Raw genomic sequence first — 21,909 nt, 5'->3', positions numbered from 1 at the left:
GTGTTTATTATAATACAAAGGCTATTTTTGATATATAACCTTGTGTGGAGTTTCTTTTGTGGTGGGCCTAGGGTGTTGTTGCTGTGTGCGCGCACAAACGCTTTACACATTGCCTCCGGGATAAGCCTGACTGCTCGTGCCAAGCTACCAAGGTGGTGAGCAGGTATTATCTTTGGCGTGTAACTCCCCAGCCCTGACTTATAGTGGTGATTTCTGCCTGGCTCTGGCGCAAGCCCTAGCCAACCAGAAATCCAATTTCTAACACGCACCGAAGACATGGAATGACCTCCCTCAACTCATCAGACCCTCTTCCTCAATTCTAGAGTTTCGCAAGACAATGAAGCCTGGGCTCTTCTTATAAGCACCTTGGGACAACACACCTACACAACTTTACCAAGCACCTGGATACCCTGTTGGGCGATTAGTGCGCATACAAATCATCAGAACAATATATAATATTAGAGTCTTATCAATAAATACGAAGTTGAGTACGTAAGAGAAGATCAATCATGTAAAAAATATTCAGGGTATTACTAGCATGGTGTTATTAGCATGCTGCAAAGACGCATCAGATTCCACTGGTGTTGGTATTAGTTGCTGGGGGAAAAGCATTTAACTGCATTGAATGGCTCTGCATTTTAAACATTCAGCATGGCTTTGAGAGAGAGCTAGCGTCAATCTAGTGCCTATGTAATGGGATAGACCCAAGGGATGTCCACTGCTGCCTTTATTCTATAGGCTGGGAGTAGAATCCATGGCTGAAGTCATTAGAGAGACAATCAGATAACTTGTACATCCAAAAGAGAATAGAATATCTCTCTCTTTGCTGAATGGTTTCTGGCCCTTCAAGTACGTCATTGGCCTCTTTCCTGCATGTCATACATGAATTCCGACAGATGTTGAGTCTTCAGTTTACCCATGAAAAATACTCATCTGACCTTTATACTAATCAGTGGTTCAGAACTTGAAGAAATCCTACCCTTTCACAAGGGGATTGATATTGATAGGAATACTACCATGGTCTAAAAAGCCAAATATCCTGAGATATTTTTAAGCATTTGAGATTTTAGAATAATTTTGCAATCTTGAGAATGAAAGGATAGCATTTTATTTTTAAGTAAACATTATGCCACCTACAATTATTACAAGTTCTGACTATAGATGTCGAATCAGGGTCCTCAAAGACATTCAAAGTAAGATTACATCATTTATATGGATGGTATCCATTTAGTGAGTGGCAAATATCACATTTATTCCTCCCTGATCCAAGGAAAGCTTCACAAACTAGAAGGTGGTTAGGACTGTCAAGCAGTTATTGTATAGTTATGCTATGCGGACGACACCCAAATAATGGTATCCGTCTCTCACAGTATCAGGGACTCTGCCCTTAATTTCAGGAATTGTATGCAGGCAGTCTCCTCCTAGATGGTGCAAACGTTTTTGTTTTTTTGAAATTGAACGGGGAGAAGACTGAGGTCTTGATTTTTGGCAGCAAACTTGAGATCTGGTCCAGTGATTGGTGGCCGGAAATGCTAGGCGTCTGTCCCTGCCTGGTATCCCATGGGAAAAATCAAGGGGTCATAGTGTACAATCTACTCTCCCTTACTCTGCAGGTCAACAGGACGGGATTATCAGGATCCTCAGAAAAATCACCCATTTTCTCTCTTATGAGTCACACAAGCAGGCTGTTATGGCTTTGGTAACGTCCAGAATGGACTATTGTAACGCTCTTTATCTGGGCATTAATAAAGGCCTGATGCGACGTCTGCAGCTGGTACAGAATGCTGCGGCCAGGCTGGTGATGAATTTACAGAAATATCATTCAGTCACAGCCTCCATTAGGACGCTGCACTGGCTCCCCATGGACCAAAGGATTCTTTTCAAAACACTGTGCCTGACGAACAAGTTACTTACCTTCGGTAACGCTTTTTCTGGTGGCTACAGTATCTGCCTGTGGATTCCTCACCTTGTGAATATCCCCTGCGCCAGCAACATTCGGAAACTTTTGTAGCAGTCCACGCCGATGGGTTCGATGACGACGTCACAGAGACACGGCTCCGCTCGCGACTCCGCTGATGTCACCGGCTCCATAAGAAGACCTCGTCGGCGTGATGACGTCAGTTCCCTTTTTTTCCACGCCGTCGAAGCCAACGGATTTCGGGAATCGCTGTTGTTAGCGTCGTTGATACTTTGTGTATTTTCGTTGTTTTCCGGTCTTCTTTGAAGATGTCGACAAAGAAGTCCGGGTTTAAGCCTTGCCGGGAGTGTGGCAAGCATATGTCCATCACTGACCCACATGAGGACTGTGTGTGGTGTTTATCCTCGGACCACGATGTGAATGGCTGTACCAGCTGCCGAAAGATGAGCACGAAGGCTCTGAAGGAACGGGAGGCAAAGCTCTTTATTGCCAGAATGAAGAAGGACAAGAGAGGGAGAAGGAGATCGAGATCGAGGTCTCGATCGAAGTCGAGGTCGGCGTCGGAGTCGACTTCGGGGCATGCTTCTCGAGCTAAGAAGCACAAGAAAAAGAGAAGACACTCCTCTCGGCACCATTCAGATTTATGTTGATCTGTTAATCACAGGTGGCAGGTAGGCACCTAGCAGAATCATTCTGGAAGTTGTCACAGGTGCAAGACAGTCATAATTGGCATATTATGTGAAACAAAAAAGGTAATTCATGCTGGAGTGCACTTGGAAACGGTTTCTGTGTTACATATGGAATATCACTATAGAATCTCACTAAAGACCATATTTGCTTGGCTTGCCTGAGAGCAAAGGTAATGTTGGACTCTTATTGAACTTGAGGCTTCGCCATTGTAATTCTTGAAAGTTTCCTGTGTTTACTTAGATATGGACTAATTTGCTTTATTTTGGAAGAGCAATGAAAATATACAAGTAGTGTGTTGAAATTCATTCGCTGGCAGGGAAAGCATTTGCTATGATTTGGCCTCTGTATTACTACCTAACTATTCAATAAAAATATTTCTGTCCATAAATAGGAAATCTGGTATGCAACGTCTTAAAAACACACTCACCATTTTGTTATTGTGCTATAGCTTTCATAAAGGGACAATACTTCATTGTTATTAAAAGGTTTTCATCGGCATTCATTTCGGGAGCTCTGAGATAAGATCAGATCCTGAGAGCATGCAGCCTTTACAGGCCTCCCTGGTCACCGAAGTGTTGCTGCTCCGCCTGTACTTTTTTCCTCAGGAGCTGCCGCCTGGATGCAGGCGGAGCGGTAAAGTAGGAAGGTATCAAGAACATACAAGAACAAGCCACAATAAGGGCACAATCAGATTCACTGCTTGTTGAGATTTTACACCTCTCCCATCATACAAAGCATTCAGAGTTGTTTTTTTAAATGCAATCAATTTTTCATTTTTAAGTATCACATCAGTAAACATTCACTACTTGTAAGGCATATTTTTTGTCCTTCCGATGTCCAAAGTTTGACTTATTTTTTCTATTTCTTGGTTAGCTGTATTTCAACGATAATCCCTATGTCACTAGAAGGAGAAAATAATCTATCAAGTGACAATTTGCCAGGCTCATGAATGTGAATTTACCATACAGTTGTTGGAAATATCATTCTCTGCAGCAGTTTTCATAACTTGAGGCAAATACAAAGGTACCTTATCTAAATAACTTTAATATTTCTCATAATTAGCCATAAACATATGCCATGCACTATGATGAGAAACTTGCATTAGCTTTGTTCCACTTACAGAAATGTCAGGACTTGAAAGTTCACACAAAAGCTTTTTGGCATCAATAACTGCTTGGTATAGCCTCAGGAACTGCCCATCGCTTGCAACAAAGCAAGCACTTGGAGAATTACAATAGGCACCTAAAAAAATTTAAATTAGAGATTAAACATCACAAATTTACATGTGAAATGTGCAAATCTAGTCAATGCATATATTACAATATTCATTAATAGAATGAGGAACCTTTTTTAATTCGTGTCAAACTTTAATGTTCTTAAACCAGAATGAAGTCAATGTAAAACAGCACAACGTTTTACACGGGTGAGGGGGATATGTAAAATTACTAAAGAGGGCATATTCTGCTGTCCGTAAGTTCACACTGATCTGAAGAAAAAGTGTCCAATGTTCCAAACAGCTTAACCAAAGTGTGGAAACAATATGTAAAATTAATATATTCTGCCTCTACAAATGAGGCAAACATTGCCATGAGATGTGGTTTCACCTTTATAAATAGGAGCAGGAGAAGATATGGCACTCAAACTATCATGATTATATCTTGTATATTTATTTGTTTTTTTAGTTCGTGATTTGTAGAGCACAATCAGTCAAGGAGAGGCAGATCTGAAATGTTCCCAATTCCAAGCAGAAGCAGCCTACCAACACCAGTATTTTATGTTTATTTTCGTACTTGATATTCTGTTTATTTCATGACAAATTCAGCACAATGAGGTTCAGAATCATAAGAAAACAGTAATGAATTTGTTACCCACACATGGAACAGACAAATATTGTGTAGACAGAGTGTAGGCCATTGAAATGCCTGCTTTAGGGGCTGTTTTTGCTCACATAATAGCATATGTTTTTCATGTTGGTACATAAAATTATGGCTTTGATAAGAAAGATTGTTAATTCAGAAATCTCATTCACATTAAATTCTGAAACCCCATAAAAAAGAAGGTATTGTTTCATAACTTCAATCTTAGTTCTATCTCAGGGGAATCTCCATTAAAATCATAAGCATTGAATAGTCTCGCCCACGTGCGGGGATCCCACAGCACTTCTTTAAAATATATATTCTCAAGTGTAGACATTCAACTGGAGGCAGGGCTAGCAGCCCAAAATGGCAGTCGCATATGCTGAACTAACTCCTGGACCCGGGAATCAATATTCTACTATCCCGGATACCCTGTAGCATTTGACCAGTGGCTCGCCAGAATGCTGCCAGAAGGTAGGCTGCTGCGACCAGTGCGGGCCTGGGTCGACTGGTGGCCCGCAGAGCCAGCGCTCCTGGCATCCCAGAGTGGACTCCATGGTGGATGAGTGTGTGCTGGGACGCAGGACTAAATAGGGAAGGGGAAGCTGTCAGCGCCTGTACCGTAATGTCTTCATTGTTGGATGGATCGGATGCCAGAAAATCGAAGACAGCGGAGCTAGACTGACAGCTGTGCAGACGGATGGTGAGCATACCTCCATGTTGCTTTGGCCTGCGTGCAGCGTGGCTACGCTAGCCATGGCCAGGAAGCCGGGATGGCATGTTAGCAGCAGCAAACCTGTCGAGGGGGGTGCCCGGAGACATGATCGGAGTGGGGGCCCACCCTCCTTCCTATACCTGAAATCCTGCCGGCTGGAGAAACAGACGGCTGCTGCTCGTACTCTACTGGACCACCCCTGGAGATTATCCGAGCGCCTGCCCCGTGGTGCCGCCGCCTGGGTGTGGCTTGGTTAAGGTGTCTGCAGCCTGTGTGGTCATGAGGCCTGGGCGGTCCCTGCTAATGTGGGGCGAGGTGACAATGGGACAGATCCCTCCCACCGCGCATAGTGTCCTTTCCACCCGCCACTACCGAAGACAGCCTGAGCGGTTGCGGGGGCCTGCACCCAGATTTTGCCTCCCCAAGGGCATTTTGGAAGGACCTTGGTCCAGCGGATGTGCCACCCATCCACTCGCAGCAACTCTTGCACTTGTTAGATACCCCAGACACCTATGGAGAGACAGTTTGGGCCCTATCTACTGCATTGGGTGGACCGAGAGTGAGGTCGGGCCTTCTGTGACTGCTGGTCTGCCCTGCCCCACGGAGGGCTTTTACCTGCGGTGAGGAGAGGCCCAGTGGAGTCATCTGTGGGCCTCAGTTGCTCCAGATGACGGGGTGTGTGGGCATTCTGAGGGCCCCTTGCACCCCCGTGGATACCTGCTGCTACTTTGGGCATCTTCTTTCACCTGGGGGTTTGCTGGGGGCAGCCGCGTAATGGGGTGCAGTGGTCCACCGCCCTGGAGATTGAAGGCATCCAGCGGAAATGTCCCCCTGCTTCTACCTGCAAGCCATAAGGTACAACTAATATATGGACTCCCTGATCGCTGTCCGGTACAGAGACAGAAATGGTGAACCATTCAGGCAGCAGCCGCAGAGTCTGGTGATCGGGCACACATGTTACTAATGGAAGCACAGCTAAATAGCTGGCCCATCATCTCTTGAACTGGGTAATCTATGGTGTGCCGCTGTGCCCTCCCTTCCAAAACACACCCTGCTGTTCTCTAGGAAACCATTTTGCTAGGAGGTCCATGCATAGACTAAAATCATGCTTATGTGGCACCTACAACGATTTTATCTATATATTCTCTGGCTCTCAACGCCGAGCCTGGAGTGGTAGATCCCAACACTCGCTGGACAGGCTTGACTGTCGACTGGGCAGCAACAATGGGATGTACTAAAACCAAGACTAGGGCTCCTCCGGCCCAGATCCTCTCCCAATCCTCACCATCCGAGGGCTCACCAACCCACTCTTTGAATGGGGCAGTGCATCCCCAACCTCTTCTGTGGACAAATTGGATGTCATACGCCTGGAGATCCGGGAGTCTCAGGCAGCCATTGCGCTGCAACTTGGGGGTGATCACAATGGATATTAGCCTACTGAAAGACGACTATCGTAAGTTAGCGGAACGAGTCAAAACTAACCAATCAGAACTGGCTGCTTTAGTTCCATGTTCGAACGAACACAATATCCAAATTCTACAACTGCCCCAACAGGTAGAGCATCTCCAGGGGCGTGTGGAGGATGCTGAGGGAAAGTCCCACGTAATAATATACGCATTGTGGGGCTTTCTGAGGGAGCGAAGAGCCCCCGCACAACGCAATACATTGAGGACTGGCTCAGGAGGGAGGTGGTCCCTACTGGTCTCTCGGAACTGTTCACTGAGGTGACAGTGCACCGGGTCCCCTCCAAGAAACCCATCCCCGGCGCAAATGCATGGCCTATTGTCGCTAAAATATTTAATTTCAGGGACCCCGGTGTGCTACTGCAAGCAGCTGGCATCAAGGCTCCTCTCCTAATAAATTAAATCAAGGGTCTCCTTATTCCCAGACTATACAATGTCTGTACAGCGCAATCATGCACCCTTCCAGGAAATAAAAAACCATTTACGCACGGCATGCCTCACTTATGCTCTCCTCTTCCCGACCAAACGTAAAACAATTCATGCTCAGCAGTACCATTTCTTTGATGCGCCCGAGAGTGCTTGGGGGAGGCTGGAACAGCATTTTCCGGACTCTGCTGGACAGGGCCCTCGGGCCGTGGCGCCACTGAAATCAAAGCATGCCCCTCAGAGACTTAGGACTCACCATGCAGGAAAGTGTTGGGGGAGCACCTTCTCTGAGCCAGGCCCTAAAGGGCCAGAAGGAGGCGCTTTGCTCGGCATCAGCGCAAAGATCTGTCCGGCCACCCATCAGCTCCAGCTCTTCACGGAACAACACTTCCGACTTGGATTCCGCTGGAAGTGTGGCTCTGTTCCCCTCCATCAGCCCACCGCTGACTAACGATCTTTTGGGTTGACCACTGTAGGGACTACTCTCATACAGGTGCCCACCAACTATCTGTTGTTGATATGGTGCTGCCTCTCTGGGGTTCTGGGTGGATGCCAGAGACATTGACACGCACAGACTTGGCATCTACCTTGTATGACTCCTGGTTTCATTGGGCCATAATACACCATGTTTTTTCCTCCTGATTGATACTTGTGTATTAGCTGAAGAACTGCACCTGGTTCCTGCACTGGCTGTGGTCCTGGGTCCTGTTCAATTGGGCATTTCCATAATCTGCTCTAACCCCGCCTACTCCCCTTAGTGGGGTGAAGGCTGTCCGCCCCTATGGCGAATGCACACATTTTGCAGTTTATACTGGTTCTGTTTGGTTTCAGGTGTGGTCGAACGACGAAGAATCGCTAGACCGAGTATTGTGGGACTATTTTTACTATTTGAGGTGGTAATTTCTTGTCTCAACACAGGGAGGGCTGGTCTGTTTCCGGGTAGTATATATACCATGTGATCAAATATTATAACCTTATCACTTGGAATGTACAGGGTATGGGTTCAATTAACATGCAGCACAGAATACTCGCTCAGTTGCACAGACGTTGTGCACAGATAGTTTCTCTGCAGGAAACTCACCTAGTAGCATCTGAAGCTCACCAAATTAGCAGAAGATGGAGAGAGAAATTATACCATACAGCCTACTCCGCCTTCTCTCGAGGTATGGCTGTGTGGTTGCTGGCAGAGGTTCCATTCGGATACTTGAATCCAAGATAGACACCCAGGGGCTCTATGTTTTACTCAGGGAGTACACTAGACGGGGAGCAGATAGTCCTAGGATGTATGAACACACCTAACACAGACCAAGCTGAATTCCTGGCCCACTTGCCTGGACCGCTCAAACCAACCTCTCCCTGGTACAAGTACAGTACACCAAGCTAAGGAATTGTGTCTTTAGGTGGACGGGTGGGGCCTGTCGGAGGCATGGCGGGACCATTATGCAGGCCTACGCAAACACTCTTTTTACACATGCTCTGCACTTCCGTCTGGAAAGGTTCCTCTGTACGCAGCGCCTACACCCCTCTATCACTCACACTACATATCACGGCAAAACAATATCTGAACTTAACCTTCTGAAAATTACACTCTCTTGGGGTCGGGTCCCTTCTCCCATACAAACCTGGCGCTTGCATCCACAATTACTGGATGACACAGTGTTCTGGGAAACGTTGGCTACAGTCATCACTACATATTTTTCAGAGAACAAAGCCACGGCTTCCTCAGTGTTAATAGAGTGGGAAGGTTTTCAGGTGGTAGTTTGGGGCGCCTCGCTTGGTACGGTGGTAGGTGCTAAACAGGAAGTCACTAGGGACCTTGCAAAGCTGGACAATAGGTTGGGACCCCTTGAAGTAGCAGTACAAGAGAGCGGAGTAAAAGATGCTGAGTTGGGCGAGGCTAGGATTTCGCATGCTGAGATTTCAAGCGCTTACGTCTAATAGACCAGAAGGCTTATACACAAAGGACACACACATAGGCTGACAGGGCGGGCACCATACTGGCCCGCTTAATTAGACATGTACGATCGCCTATACCCATCTTGTTCCTTGCTACATCTACACAGGGATTGGTAACAACGCAAGTGGAGATCAAAACTGTGCTCCGGGACTACTACGCAGCGCTATATTTTATGACGATGCTCCCTGCCCCTGAGGAGCTCTCAGACTTTTTGCTTAGAGCAACACTGCCTACGGTACCAGTCACTGATAGAGAGGAACTAGCGCCCCCTATTATGATTAACGAGACACGGGGGCTGTCAAGGACTTGGCTCGTAACAAAATGCCGGGCACAGACAGCCTCCAGATAGAATTTTATTTCACCTTTGCATCACAGTTAGTGCCACAACTTGAAAAACATTTACAATGCGTCCCTTCCAATGTCACCAGGGAGGCACTAGTGATGTCCCTTTTAAAGCCCACTAAGCCGCCTGCCATATTAACCTCGTATAGACCTCTATCGATCCTTAATACCGAATATAAAATTCTTAGTAAAATTCAGGTCTGCTGACTGCTTCCGCTCCTCACACGACTAAAACATATGGGCCAAAGTGGTTTCATGCCTCGGCGCAACACCTCTCTGAACATACGGTGTTTGTTTGGGATAATGGATGCGGCCTGTATTTGTCGGCCCCTATGCCTCTTTAGATATTTGGCAAGCTTTTGACACCTTGGGCTGGGATTATGTGCTCACGACCGTGGCACGTTATGGGATCCATCCGGAATATCTTAAATGGGTAAAACTTGTATATTCCTTACCCACAGCCAGAGCCAAAACTGGCCAAAATATTTCACAATCCTATCAGATATTCTTCGGTACCTGACAGGGCTGCCCGATGTCCCTGCAACTTTTTGTATTAGCGGTGGAATCACTCGAACAACATATCCACCAATTAACGGTTCATGATGGGATCCAGATTGGTCGAGGTATTCATTTTGTGTCCCTATACGCTGATGATATGCTCCTGTATCTTAAAGACCTTGTGAAACTGGCTCAACTGCTCTTCCAGTTTGGTCAACTGTCAGGGCGACAAATTAATGCCACTAAGTCCGGAGTTTACTCCTTCTATAACAGTCTATGCCAACTTTCCAATTTGGTGAGCTACAACTAGAAATGGAGCCTGACACCTTCAGTTACTTAGGGATTCAGGTTAATAGGAAAACACAACACATACTGGAAGGGAACCTAGTACGTACGATTAATTCCCTGAGGTCTTAGGTGTCCTTCTGGGTCAATTTACCCATATTGATTGCAGGCAGGCTGGCACTGGCAAAAATGGTGATGTTACCACATTTACTGTATCATTTCGGGAATCTCCCATTGGTAGTCCTGGCCTGGGTATTTAATCGTATAAGCTCCATATTAATTGTTCTCATATGGACTTAGGCCGGGGCGGGGCACCATTGGGCAAAATTTGAATTTATCTGCTGATCTGTAAGTAAGCCTGGGCAAAGTACTACGCTCACGTAGTTTGCGCTACTTCGCACTACGCGAATTGCACGTAGCACAGTGTAAACACGCGTAGCGTAGAGTAGTGCAGTGGTCATTTTTTGCTTGCTCGCGGTCCTCAACGTCAAGTTGACGACCGCGAGCAAGCAAAATGACATCCCGGCGAGACTTTTTCCTCGTTCGCGATCAGCAACATCAGGTTGCCGATCGCGAGCGTGGAAAATAAACCTCCCGGCGAGCTTCTCAACGCGGTCAGGTTTCTCATTGCGAGTGGTCGCGTATGCTCGCGACCGCTCGCGATGAGAAACTACCAGTCCGCGTTGAGAAAGCTGCCACTCGAGTAAAGATCTACTCGAGCGGCAGAAAACGACAGCGTGCTCTGTGCGAGATGCCGTTTGCAATGATTGCACAGTGCGGACAAGCATCCGGCACTGTGCAATCAGTGCGAACCGCATCTTGCACAGTGCACTACGCAGTTTGCGAAGCTACGCGTAGCTCGCGTAGAGCGAAGTGCACTTCGCGTAGCGCTACTTCGCAAACTATACCCAGGGTTATCTGTAAGTACAGCAAGGTTAAGGGGGGGGGATCTATTTGGCCTTCATTGACGTCAGCTCAGTCTTTGAAAGAGTTTTTTTTTTTTCTCTCAAATAGTGTTTATTGGCTTTTCATTTTAATTTACACAGCCTCTGAGGGAATGGGAAGTGCACATAATGTTACATGACAACACAATGCAATATGGAAGTTACTGCATTTGTCACAAATATAAAGCTGCCAGTGACGCCATTAAGGACTACCGCAGTACAATACAACACTACGAACACAGTTTATAATACTTTTGCGACCGCCATGTGAGCCTTTGATAGAGTTAACCACATCAAGCTGTGGTCCGTATGGGAATAGACCCCGCATTAGTTCTTTTTTTTTGCATGATTTGCACAACGACCTCTCAGCATCTGTCAGATATGGTCCTAATGGTGGATGCACTCAGCACTTTAAACAGAAACGCTGCGTTCGCCAGGGCTGTATTTTAGCACCTTTTTTCTTTATTCTCTACATCAGTCAATTAGAATTAGAACTGACTGACCCCCTCTTGGATGTCCCTAAAGTTGGTTGTCACCCAATCCCTGGCCTGCTTTAAGCAGATGACACTGTATTAATTGCCCTGACAGCCAAGGGGTTACAGAGACTCTTAGATATTTTTATTGATTTTATGAACAGCCTTGATTTGTCCACTAATTTTTCTAAGTCACACATGAAGAAGTTTGGCCCACCCAAGCCAAAAACCATGACATTTTATAGTAGAAGGCCACCGTATTAGCCAGGTTGATAAGTTTAGTTATTTGGGTGTCTACTGGACTCTGGTCTTAATTGGCACTTTCTAATAACTTATAACGTGACTGCTTCCAACAGGGCTAAGTTTAGTTTAGGAGACTTTTTCAGTTGGCTAGGGCGCACCCATATAAAAACTGTGTTGGACATATTCAAGGCTAAGTGCATTCCAATGACCATTTATGAATATGGTATCTGGAGATACAGGCCTGTCGCCCCAATTCAAATAGCTGAAAACAAGTTCCTCAGGGGTCTCCTAGGGGTTTCACAAAGTATACCCTTTGAGGTTTTGCATGATGAACTGGGCATGGGAAATGTTAGTGATTATATTCAGCTCTGCCCCTTGAAGCCCTGGCTTTCAGGTTGGACAAAGGAGGAGTTAGGTCTCAATAGACTGATCATGCAAGATTGCATGAACCTGTAGAACTCTTCCTTGATCCCTTGATTTACGTATGTTTCCTCCAACAAGAAAACCTTAGGGAGACCCAAACTTTATACTGATCCAAATTGTATATCTAAAACGGATGATGGATGGGTTAAAGAAGCGTTTAGACACAATGCGGCAGCAGACCGTGAGGCTATAACATTAATAAAACGTAGTACATCTTGCGACACTTGTGCAAACTGTTAGTGGACTAGTGCCTTATCTTACTTGGAATATGTCTCGCCACCAGAGATGTTTATTGAGATTCTTCAGGTTTAATTTAATTCTGTGGCTACTGTCTTCCAATCATGGCTGCTTTAAAGATTCAATGCTGTCTTTGTGCGATTGTGATAATGTCTCTGTTAATGATACTCTACATATCGTTTTGGTTTGTCCAAAATACAACTACCTGCATTTTATACGTCCACTTCTGAATTTCAACCAAGTGAGACCTGCGTTATTGTTTATACAGTTTTTATCTATACTCACAGTATGCTATCTTTTATCATGTTATCTTTCTGGGGTCTTAAAGCAATCCAAATGTAACGAGTGCTGATGACGACATTTATGAATTGTTATTTACTGTGTCTGGCTTTTATGATTTAAAAAAAAAAAGAACAGAATAAAGAATATTGATTAGTTGATTGACCTCATATTGGGGAAAGGGTGTTGCAGAGTCAGCATGTCTAAACTGTAGCTGCCGACATCCAGTGGAGGACTGTGGGCCCCTGATTTTAAAGCCTATTGCATAGCTGGGCAGTTGTAATGGTTATCATACAGATTGGCAGGAAATAACTTGTTTGAAATAGGATGCACAGTCCCACTTCTGCAACAGGGGAGGATACACAGACTGCAATGCACAGATGGCGTGGTGAGCAAAGGAACTAAGGATTAAACCCAGATCCTTGTGACTAGGGGTGAATGTTTTATTTGTTCAGCATTCCCTCTATCATTTGTTTCTTTTGCTTTTGTCGCCCTAAGTGAGATGGGTATGTCCAGACATGGGTCCTGTGCTCACTGTCACTGGATTCAAGCTAGCCTGGCCGATGAGGGGTGATGCCCCGAGACCGGTCCCAGGATGCTTGTTTCTGGTCCAGGGAGGACCTGGCTTGGCAGTTCGGGCTGGACCGTTTCCATGAGGGGCAGGGTCGAGACTGATTTGCGTATGGCTGGGTCCAAACTGGGGTGGGGTGGTGAGCAAAAGAACAATGGATTAAACCCAGATCCTTGTGACTGGGGGTGAATGTTAGCATTGTTTAGAATTCCGTCCATCATTTGCTCCTTTTGCCCTCAGCATTACATGAAGGCTCACTTTTGTTACGCATAGCCCTGACTTATTGGAAAATGACACTAAAATATTTTAATATGCGAGTACCGTATGATACGAATATTCAACTTTGTGGCCTTCCTACCCCCACAGGCACATAGACGGCTTGCAGGCTAGCTCCCTGGGACCAAGCCGGGGTGACGTCAGTCAGTTCGCTGTTTGCAGATGGCGTCCTAATGCCCCATGCAGATTTTGTACATACTCATGGGTTGCCTGACTTGTTCTTGACTCACGCTGTATTCTTTGTTATGTGTGCAAACATTAAGTGGCTGATAATACAGAACCTGTTACATATAAACTACTCCAAACACTGCATTCAATGGGGCATGGGAGCCACCTAGTACGATGGCTCTACCGGGGGTGGAGGGAACTTCTTACGGTGTTTCTTGCTCCCCAAAAGTAAAATGGGAAACTGACCTGTCTAGGGAACTCACCTGTATTTTGGAATACCACCCCAAAAATCCCCGTAATACCCAATTCGAGTTTATTCAATTTTCAATTTTACACAGGGCATATTTAACACCGCACACTATTCACACAATGTTCCCAACGACTACCTCAGAGTGCCCGCGTTGTCGAGGGCCAAATGCGTAAATAATACCCATGCGCTGTTCTTGCCCCTCTCTGACTGGGTACTGGGGAGGGGCTTTGAGGGCGCTATCGGAGCGGACTGGCTTGCACAGCTGGACCACGCTGGAACATTGCATACTGGGTATTTCTACATTACCCTAAACTGCTATAGTGTTGCAGCGATTTGCAGGCCTCTCTCTGCTACTGGCCAGGAGATTACTTAAGCAGCGCTGGAAATCCTCACACACTCCTAGAGTCCTAGAGGGATGAGGTGTTGAGTTGGGGCTTGGCAGAATGTGAAGTACTGTGACTTGAACAGTACATGGGCCTACGGAAGAAACCATACAGGGGTCTACAAAAGAAACCAAACTCCTTTGATTGGAACGCACTATGTGAACAGTTATGCGCACAGGTGTCTGATGTATGAAGGTAAGAAGCTGGATGTTTACCTGATCACTGCCCTCTGTGGGGTTCATAGTGCAGACTCTGCAGTGGGGGGGGCGACAAAGCAAGGGCCTTGCGGAACCACGCCTAGTGCCTGGTGCTGGTCCAGAGGTGTGAACGCATACCCCCACAGGATCACTCTCTCTTCCCTGGTATCAACGCAACCCTCTACTTTTCCGCAGGGTGAACCAGCTGCAACTGATCAATTGCAATAGCCTCCTGGGTCACATGAGACTCCGCTTACACCCTATAGATTATGATTCTGTCTATAATATGACCCTCCAAATTTGTTACGGAGGATGGGTCGGGCGTTTGGGGATTGTTTCATCTATATGTTGTCATAAACAATATGTGGTCCTGCCATCCATGCTATTACAACGCACATGGTACACACTTCATAGATTGTTACCAGTATAATTGTCTCACTTACATGTTGCATTGCAGCACTTAGGGGCATTTGTTGTACCATGGACTAATTTGAAAATGCAATAACATATGGTTTAAAAAAAAGTGTAAATACTGACCTTACTTCAGGAAGGCCTAGTTTTAACACATGCTTTTTAGGTCTCGCTGAGCCCAGCGCATGCGCTGGCTCGGAGAGACATTTTGGAGGTGAGTTTTCAAAGTGCTGCTGGCTGGCCTAGCGCTTGCCTTCACGCGAGCGTGCATGCGCAAACCGCTAGCCTTCAGCAGCACTTTGAAAACTCGTGCTTAAGCGTGTCATTGCGATGACTTTCACTTTCAGAGCGATCGTGATGACTTTCGCTTTTACGGCCGCGCGGCGTTACTTTTACTGCAGCGCTGCCAATGCTTTCACTTTTCTCTCTCCTTTCAGATATTGGAGGGCTTTACATAAGCACCGCTTACATTTCACAGGGACACGTAACGAGCCCATGTTTTCTGCTCCCCTTTCTCTCCCATTCACGATTATCACACCTCCAATCCTCTGAAGTGCACCATTTCCTCCAGCTCCTTCTCAGCAGTTTCCTCTAGCTCACTCACTTTCTTAGCCTATCACTCTTTGTTGCAAATCCTCCGTCCCAGCTTCCTCCCCATGCCCCCACGTTACTTCCCCCAATGCTGCTCCTGCACCCCCAATACTCTGTGCCTTCTCTTGGTAACTGCGGTCGGCTGCCTCTGCTTAATATTTCCCCCTTTATGTATGCATTTGTGTAGCGGAAACACGACCTGAAGGTTTTGGAGTCCTTTACATGGGCACCACTTACATTTCACAGGGACACTTAGCGAGCACTCCGTAAGAGTGGATCTGCAGCCATCGCCTCGCCACCCTGGCGTGTGAACACACCACCTCTGCCGTTGGTTGGAACGAACCCCCCCCCTCTGGTTTCAGCCCACCACATCCACTTTCCTGCTCCCGTCACCTCCCTCGTGGCCACTACCCTGCTCCCTCATATCCTTTTCAATTCCATTGAAGGAGTTTGATTTTTCTTTTATAAAATTTTGGGTGCTTTTATGTAATGCAAACTCGACCTGAAGGTATTGGATTGCTTTACGTGAGCACCACTTACATTACACAGGGACGCTTTCATTGCTTAACGTTTTTTTTTTTAAAGCAATATGACGCAGTCAGCGTTGACTGCATCATAGCTCTTTTACTTTTTCTTCAAGCCATGCTGTATAGCAGCTTGCGTTGCTGTGTAACATGATGTCTGCGAATTCTATTGGGTTTGTCAATGTTTTTTCTTTAATAGTCAAAACCTATTGTTTTGCCAATGCTGGTTTTTAATTTAACTCCCAAATAGACTACTTGATGTAGCAAGGTATGGTCTTGTAAGAGTGACAGTCCTGTCTCATAGGAAGCTCTGAATTGTCTGTCCTGATCTGGCACATATGTGGAATAAAGTAAGTTATACTAAGTCTAATGCCCATTCGAGTCATTGGCATCATTTTAGTAGGAGCTGGAAGGTATAAGAAGGGTCAGAGAGACGCAAGTGATTCCTGCTAGTGCACCAACACAACATCTCAAGGGCGGGGCCCAGGCAGCTAGAAGCAGAGCAAACCCTTTGAAGCCTTTTGGGTTTATTTGACCTGGCATCCATCACCCAAGGCTAGGGGAGCAAAGGTCTAGTTCACCAACTGCTGAAGGGCTCTCCTGAAAGCAGGGGTGACGTGGGCCGCCTATACAGAGAAGTGTTAACGCCAATCATCCTGACCCTACAACTTTCTGCCTCATTTTGGGCGTATTTAGACGGCTGTCCCCGTCTGATTTCTGTCGTAGGCCCAAGGCACATGAAAGATTCATTCGGGATTTAATTAGAACAAAAGAGATGTGGTTCAAAGAGAGCCCAATGTAGGCTACACTTCTCACTATGTAAAATTCAAATGCCGTTTTATTTGTTAACACTCCAAAATACTCGAGTTAGAACTGGTGCTTTACTTAGTTGAAAACAAGGGAGATTTACGTTAATAACAAAAACTAATTTTAACATGACTAAGTCATCTCTTGCCAATGATTGCCGGGTGCGTTTGAGGGTTGAATTAACGCAGAGTTCTCTTAAAGCACAAAACCGGGCTGATTAGATGTGTGTTGGAAAGCCGATTTCTGTTGGTGCTAGTTCTTTTCATCCAGTATGCATCTGCTCTTCTCTGCGAATGTATGCGAGTTGAACTGGTATGCTACCATATTTTACCTTTTCTTTGCGTCGAAAGGGTGCCCTACTTGTCTTGCACTTTAAGGAAACTTCTGTGTGAGGGAAGTTTGCACCAACACTGTGCTGTCTGTGTGTATGTGGGCATGTTTTCACTGCTGCAACTTATGCAGTACCTTTACTCAGGGCTTTAAGAGGGATGAAGAAACTGTGGGGGGTTCTCTCAAAGGGGCGTGGCCAATGCAATTAAGGGCGTGGCTTAAAACACGTCTGCTAAAAATCTGTGCTTAGCATAGTGTGCCGCCCGACTTGTACTTTGCTGTTTCTGTCATTGCATCCAGATATATGATACAACAAGTATCATACCTACAACAAGTCAGGACTATTAGCTGTGTCAGTGCTGGTTAGCTGCATAAGGTAAATAAGCAGCACCTATGGCTTGTATAGAATATTGAAAACGCTTCCACTTAAAGCCCTGGTGACACCACAACAAAGTTGCTACTCCTGAGTTTCAAAAAGAGAAGGGAAATCCAGAGAGAAAATGACTCAATTTAAAGGATTTCCCTTCCCCTACAATGCTCCCCTGGCATGACGTCATGCCGTGACTTCTCCACTAGTGAGAAGTGAGCAGTTTGAGCATGTGCACATCATGTGCTTGCTGTCACGGCAGAGTGAAAAAAAAACGGACCGCCTGTGCCAGGGCACAAAACGGAGCCTGATAGAGACCCATTTCAAGGCCCCCTTTTAACAAGCATTGGCATAACCAATAGGTCTCGCTTTTGGGACCTTATAAGTATTTAGTTATGCAGCCCAATATCCTTGGTGCAACAACATCAACTGATGCATGGGTAAACACTTATAAGGTCCCAAAAGCGAGACCTTTGGCTATGCCAATGTTTGTTTTAAAGTGTTTTGCAGCCTATAAAGTAGGCTATATTGGCCAATTACTTACATTTACTTTAAAAAAAAAAGCTCAAATAGTAATAAAAACTAGGAAATATTACAAAAAACTAATTTTTTTTCTTATTTCTCTTTCAGAAACATTTTTCAATGGAGGAAAAGGAATAGGACTGAAGTTATGTAGATATGAAAATGGATGCTGCACTGTTAAGGGCCCACAGCACTCCGGTATCTCACGATGCTCAGCAGGTGGCAGTTACCTCAGTTCTTTTTTTACAGAGCCACAGAAAGTATAGTGAATACAAGATAGAATGTCTATTAATTATCTTTGTCACTTCCACTGAGGAGGAAGGTAGGTTGCTTATGATTTTAATGAGGGAGAACTACGATTACAGGTAAGGAACCATTCCTTCTATCTCAGGGGGATCTCTATTGATAAATATAAGCACTGAATTGAGTAGTAAGCCCACTCCTAAACAGGCAGTGGAAGAGAAAAAGATGACATATAGAAGCAGTTGGGCAAAGAGATTCATTAAGGAAGCTTAACCTACTTGAGCCACATGTTCAGTTTAGGTAATACTGCCTAGTAATGGTGTGAACAGACCTCCAATTGGCTGTTTTCAGACTTTTGCAATAGGATGATTAATCGTCAAAGCAGCTGTTGCTGTTTTACCTCTGGTACCATACGCTTTTGGTTTACCAGTCAGTAACTTGTTTGATTTCTGATAGAACAACATAATGCAAGAAAATATCCATCTGGATATACATTGCTTAGACATGGATAAACCTGTACGTAAAAGGCCATTATTCACTAACAATTGTTTGGTCTTACGAATAGGTTTAGTTTTGTCCAGATGATCTAATACCATCTGTCTCACATCTAAAGTGTGGAGAGATCATTCTGCTGTAGTGGACGGATTCTAAAAGAAAGTCGGTAGGGTAATGATTTTTTTGATTAATGTGGAAACCCGAGACTACTTTGGGCAAGAATTTCGGATTAGTTCTCAAAACTACCCGTCATCAATAGGCAAGACCTGTGCCTGATGAGAATCAGCCAAAGGAGGTGAAAACCTCATGTCCAAAGACGTAGTTGAATAATATGAATGCGTCCTGGATCTTGATCTGGATCTAGATATGAACGTGGGTCGATACCTGTGTAAGCATCTAGACAAGTGCCTTGACGAAGAGTGCCTTGAATGGTGATGGTGACATTTTGTAGTTACTCTTGGCTGTGACGAGATCTAGACCTTGCATAAATAGTCTTAGATCTTTGTGGTGATACTTGTGGTCTTACTCGGAAAAGGTGCCTCAGTCTGAGGAAGAATCAGAGGTGAAGGAAGTGGAGTCGGAGCTGAAGGAGCTAGTGGTTGTGAAAGAGGAGTGTGTACAGAGTCTGGACTGACTACTGGTGATGATAGGCAGTACGCTTGTGAGTAGGCAGAAACCGAGGTTGATGGTGATCATTTCCTTGGACCCTTGGACCCTGTTGCATGTCTGAGTGATCAGAGGCTGGCAGTAGCTTGCAGGCCTCATCCTAAAATACTGATGTGGCCCTGGCCCCTGCTGCCTTCTTGTGAGCAGCGAATAAACAGCTGTGAACACCAACCTGAGCTCCCCTTGGAGACAAGTGTGAGGATGGTCTTATTACACAGACTGCACCTGCGGACCACCACTACCATGAGCAAAGAGGATTATATGCAGGCCAATCCTCAATATCGATATAAAGCAGGCTAGGGGGCCCTCATCCCTGGAGAGGCAGATGACTGAGACATCAAAACACTTCACCTGCAGCAAAGTCTTCCATTGAAGGCAAACTTGACACTCACAGCCAGGGTAGATAAAATAACTGCAAAGCTGGAGAAGCAAGAAAAGACCACAACTGTTGAAATGAGAATATCCACCCTCAAAGATGATACGGTCCATAACAATGAAAAATTGCTGGACAGGATAAGGATGAAGTACTACATTTCATAAAAACCAAGAATTAAGACCTGAAGGCAAGATCCAGGCGCAATAATCTGCACCTGGTGAGCATATCGGAATCCACCAATATTGGCAATATAGCAGACTATGTGGAGGCTCTCTGTTTAGATCAGACAACTTGCTGTGTGTTCTCTGCAGTCAAGCAGGGACATTTTTCACAGGGCCCCCGCCTCCTGTCAGAGGCCTCCCTCTCCCCATCGCTGCCAGACTATTCAATTTCAGAGACTGTGACACAGTGCTCTGTACGGAGGGAGGTGGCTATGTTTTATTGTTATGCTGGCCCGCCTCTACCAGTTGATGGAGGCCAGGATGAAGAGTATATGGTGTGCCCGTTCACCCCCCAGTGAAAACTGCCTTGGTACACCCCTTGGATGACACACTGTAACAAAACTATGACAAGCGTTGACATGGGCAGTCAGCTGCACCACAATAACCGGTTTGTTGTTCATCATGATGCACCAACCCGGCAATCACTTCCTAGTGGAGCAGCTCATTTACCGACACTTTTGTTTCCCCATGGGGTAATCCCCTTAAGATCCAAGAATTGGTCCATAACTAGCCTAAATGTGTTAATGCTCTGTTGCCCAGACATGGGAGGGTTAATCGCTAGCTGTTTGGGTGGGCTTGTGTCGGTAGAGGGAAGGACATGGGGGCGAGTAGTTTGGAAGCAACTACATGCAGAGAGCAATACGAGAAACACAAAACAACACGTCACTGAGTCACCATGAATACAGACATCTTGGTGGGGCAAAAAGTGTCCTTATCACTGTGTCCGGAACAGCACGAGGTGACTGAGTAGTTTAATGGTGGCTCCCACATACCCTGATACAATAGAATCTATTATTTCATAGGACCTCCCTTACCAATCCAATAACCATTTGTTTCTCTTCATTTTTTCACTGTAAATTATTCCACGGTTGGTTATGGTCACTACACTGGGGCACATCAGTCACAATTCCTGACTTTGTTTTACTGTGTATATAATGTAAATACATAGTGTCATTTTTTTCACTCAAAGCATTGTTTTGCAAATAAAATGTAGGCCCATCTTCGGCTGAAGTGGGCACAACAGTAAAACCGTTGTCTGTGGGCTTTCCCTATTCGTATGATTAATTCATTATCATTTCTAATGATTTCATAGTAATTTAATGTTATACCTATTGAATTTAACTGCATTTCTTAATGAGTTGAAGGAACTAATGCTCCTAGTTTATTTCCATTTTTATACTACAATGATTTCCTTGTGAACAGTTTTTTTTTGGCTGGTTAAACTAACCTATACATGTTGCGCACATCCACACCTTCTGCTGACTATACAACTTACTTCGCATGTATTGTACTGGCTTGGCTGGAGGGCTTGCAAGGCAATTCTTAGACATACCCATCACTGTTGATAAAATAACAGTTGCAGTCTCTGGACTACCCATGTGTAATGACCCTGGGAACTATGGTTTTCCATCATAGTTCTATAAAACCTACTCTCATCAACTAGCTCCCCAGCTCCTGCAAGTGTACAAAGAGGAACTGCAGGTGGGTATACTCTCTCCTTCATTTAGAGAAGCTGCCCTTGAGTCACTACTGAAACCAGATAAACCCCTTTCGCAGCGTGATTGGTCCTGTTCATTATCTCTCATCAATGTCAAGGCTTAAATATTTCCCAAGGTGCTCGCAAATCACCTTTTATTACTATTACCAGACTTGGTCTTCCTTGACCATGCAGAATTTATACCTGGGCGACCAACAATACACGACCTCAGGACATTGTTTTATGTGGTACACCAATTAAAACGGGAATTGAAAGCTGTAGCAG

At 45.3% G+C, this 21,909-nt stretch overlaps 1 protein-coding gene across 2 annotated transcripts in view; it reads right to left on the bottom strand.

The window, feature by feature from the left end:
* The window catches only part of DMXL1 (Dmx like 1), a 1,781,042-nt gene that overhangs the window by 1,151,582 nt on the left and 607,551 nt on the right, over positions 1-21,909 (bottom strand). For both annotated transcript variants that reach the window (XM_085632653.1, XM_085632652.1), the window contains exon 13: positions 3,729-3,850. In XM_085632653.1, coding sequence (XP_085488779.1) covers positions 3,729-3,850 — 122 coding nt within the window. The remainder of the gene's footprint in view (positions 1-3,728; positions 3,851-21,909) is intronic.

This window comes from Triturus cristatus, chromosome 2_1 (assembly GCF_964204655.1).
Source record: "Triturus cristatus chromosome 2_1, aTriCri1.1, whole genome shotgun sequence".
Taxonomy (NCBI): domain Eukaryota; kingdom Metazoa; phylum Chordata; class Amphibia; order Caudata; family Salamandridae; genus Triturus; species Triturus cristatus.
This window is presented reverse-complemented; position numbering and strand designations above follow the sequence as displayed.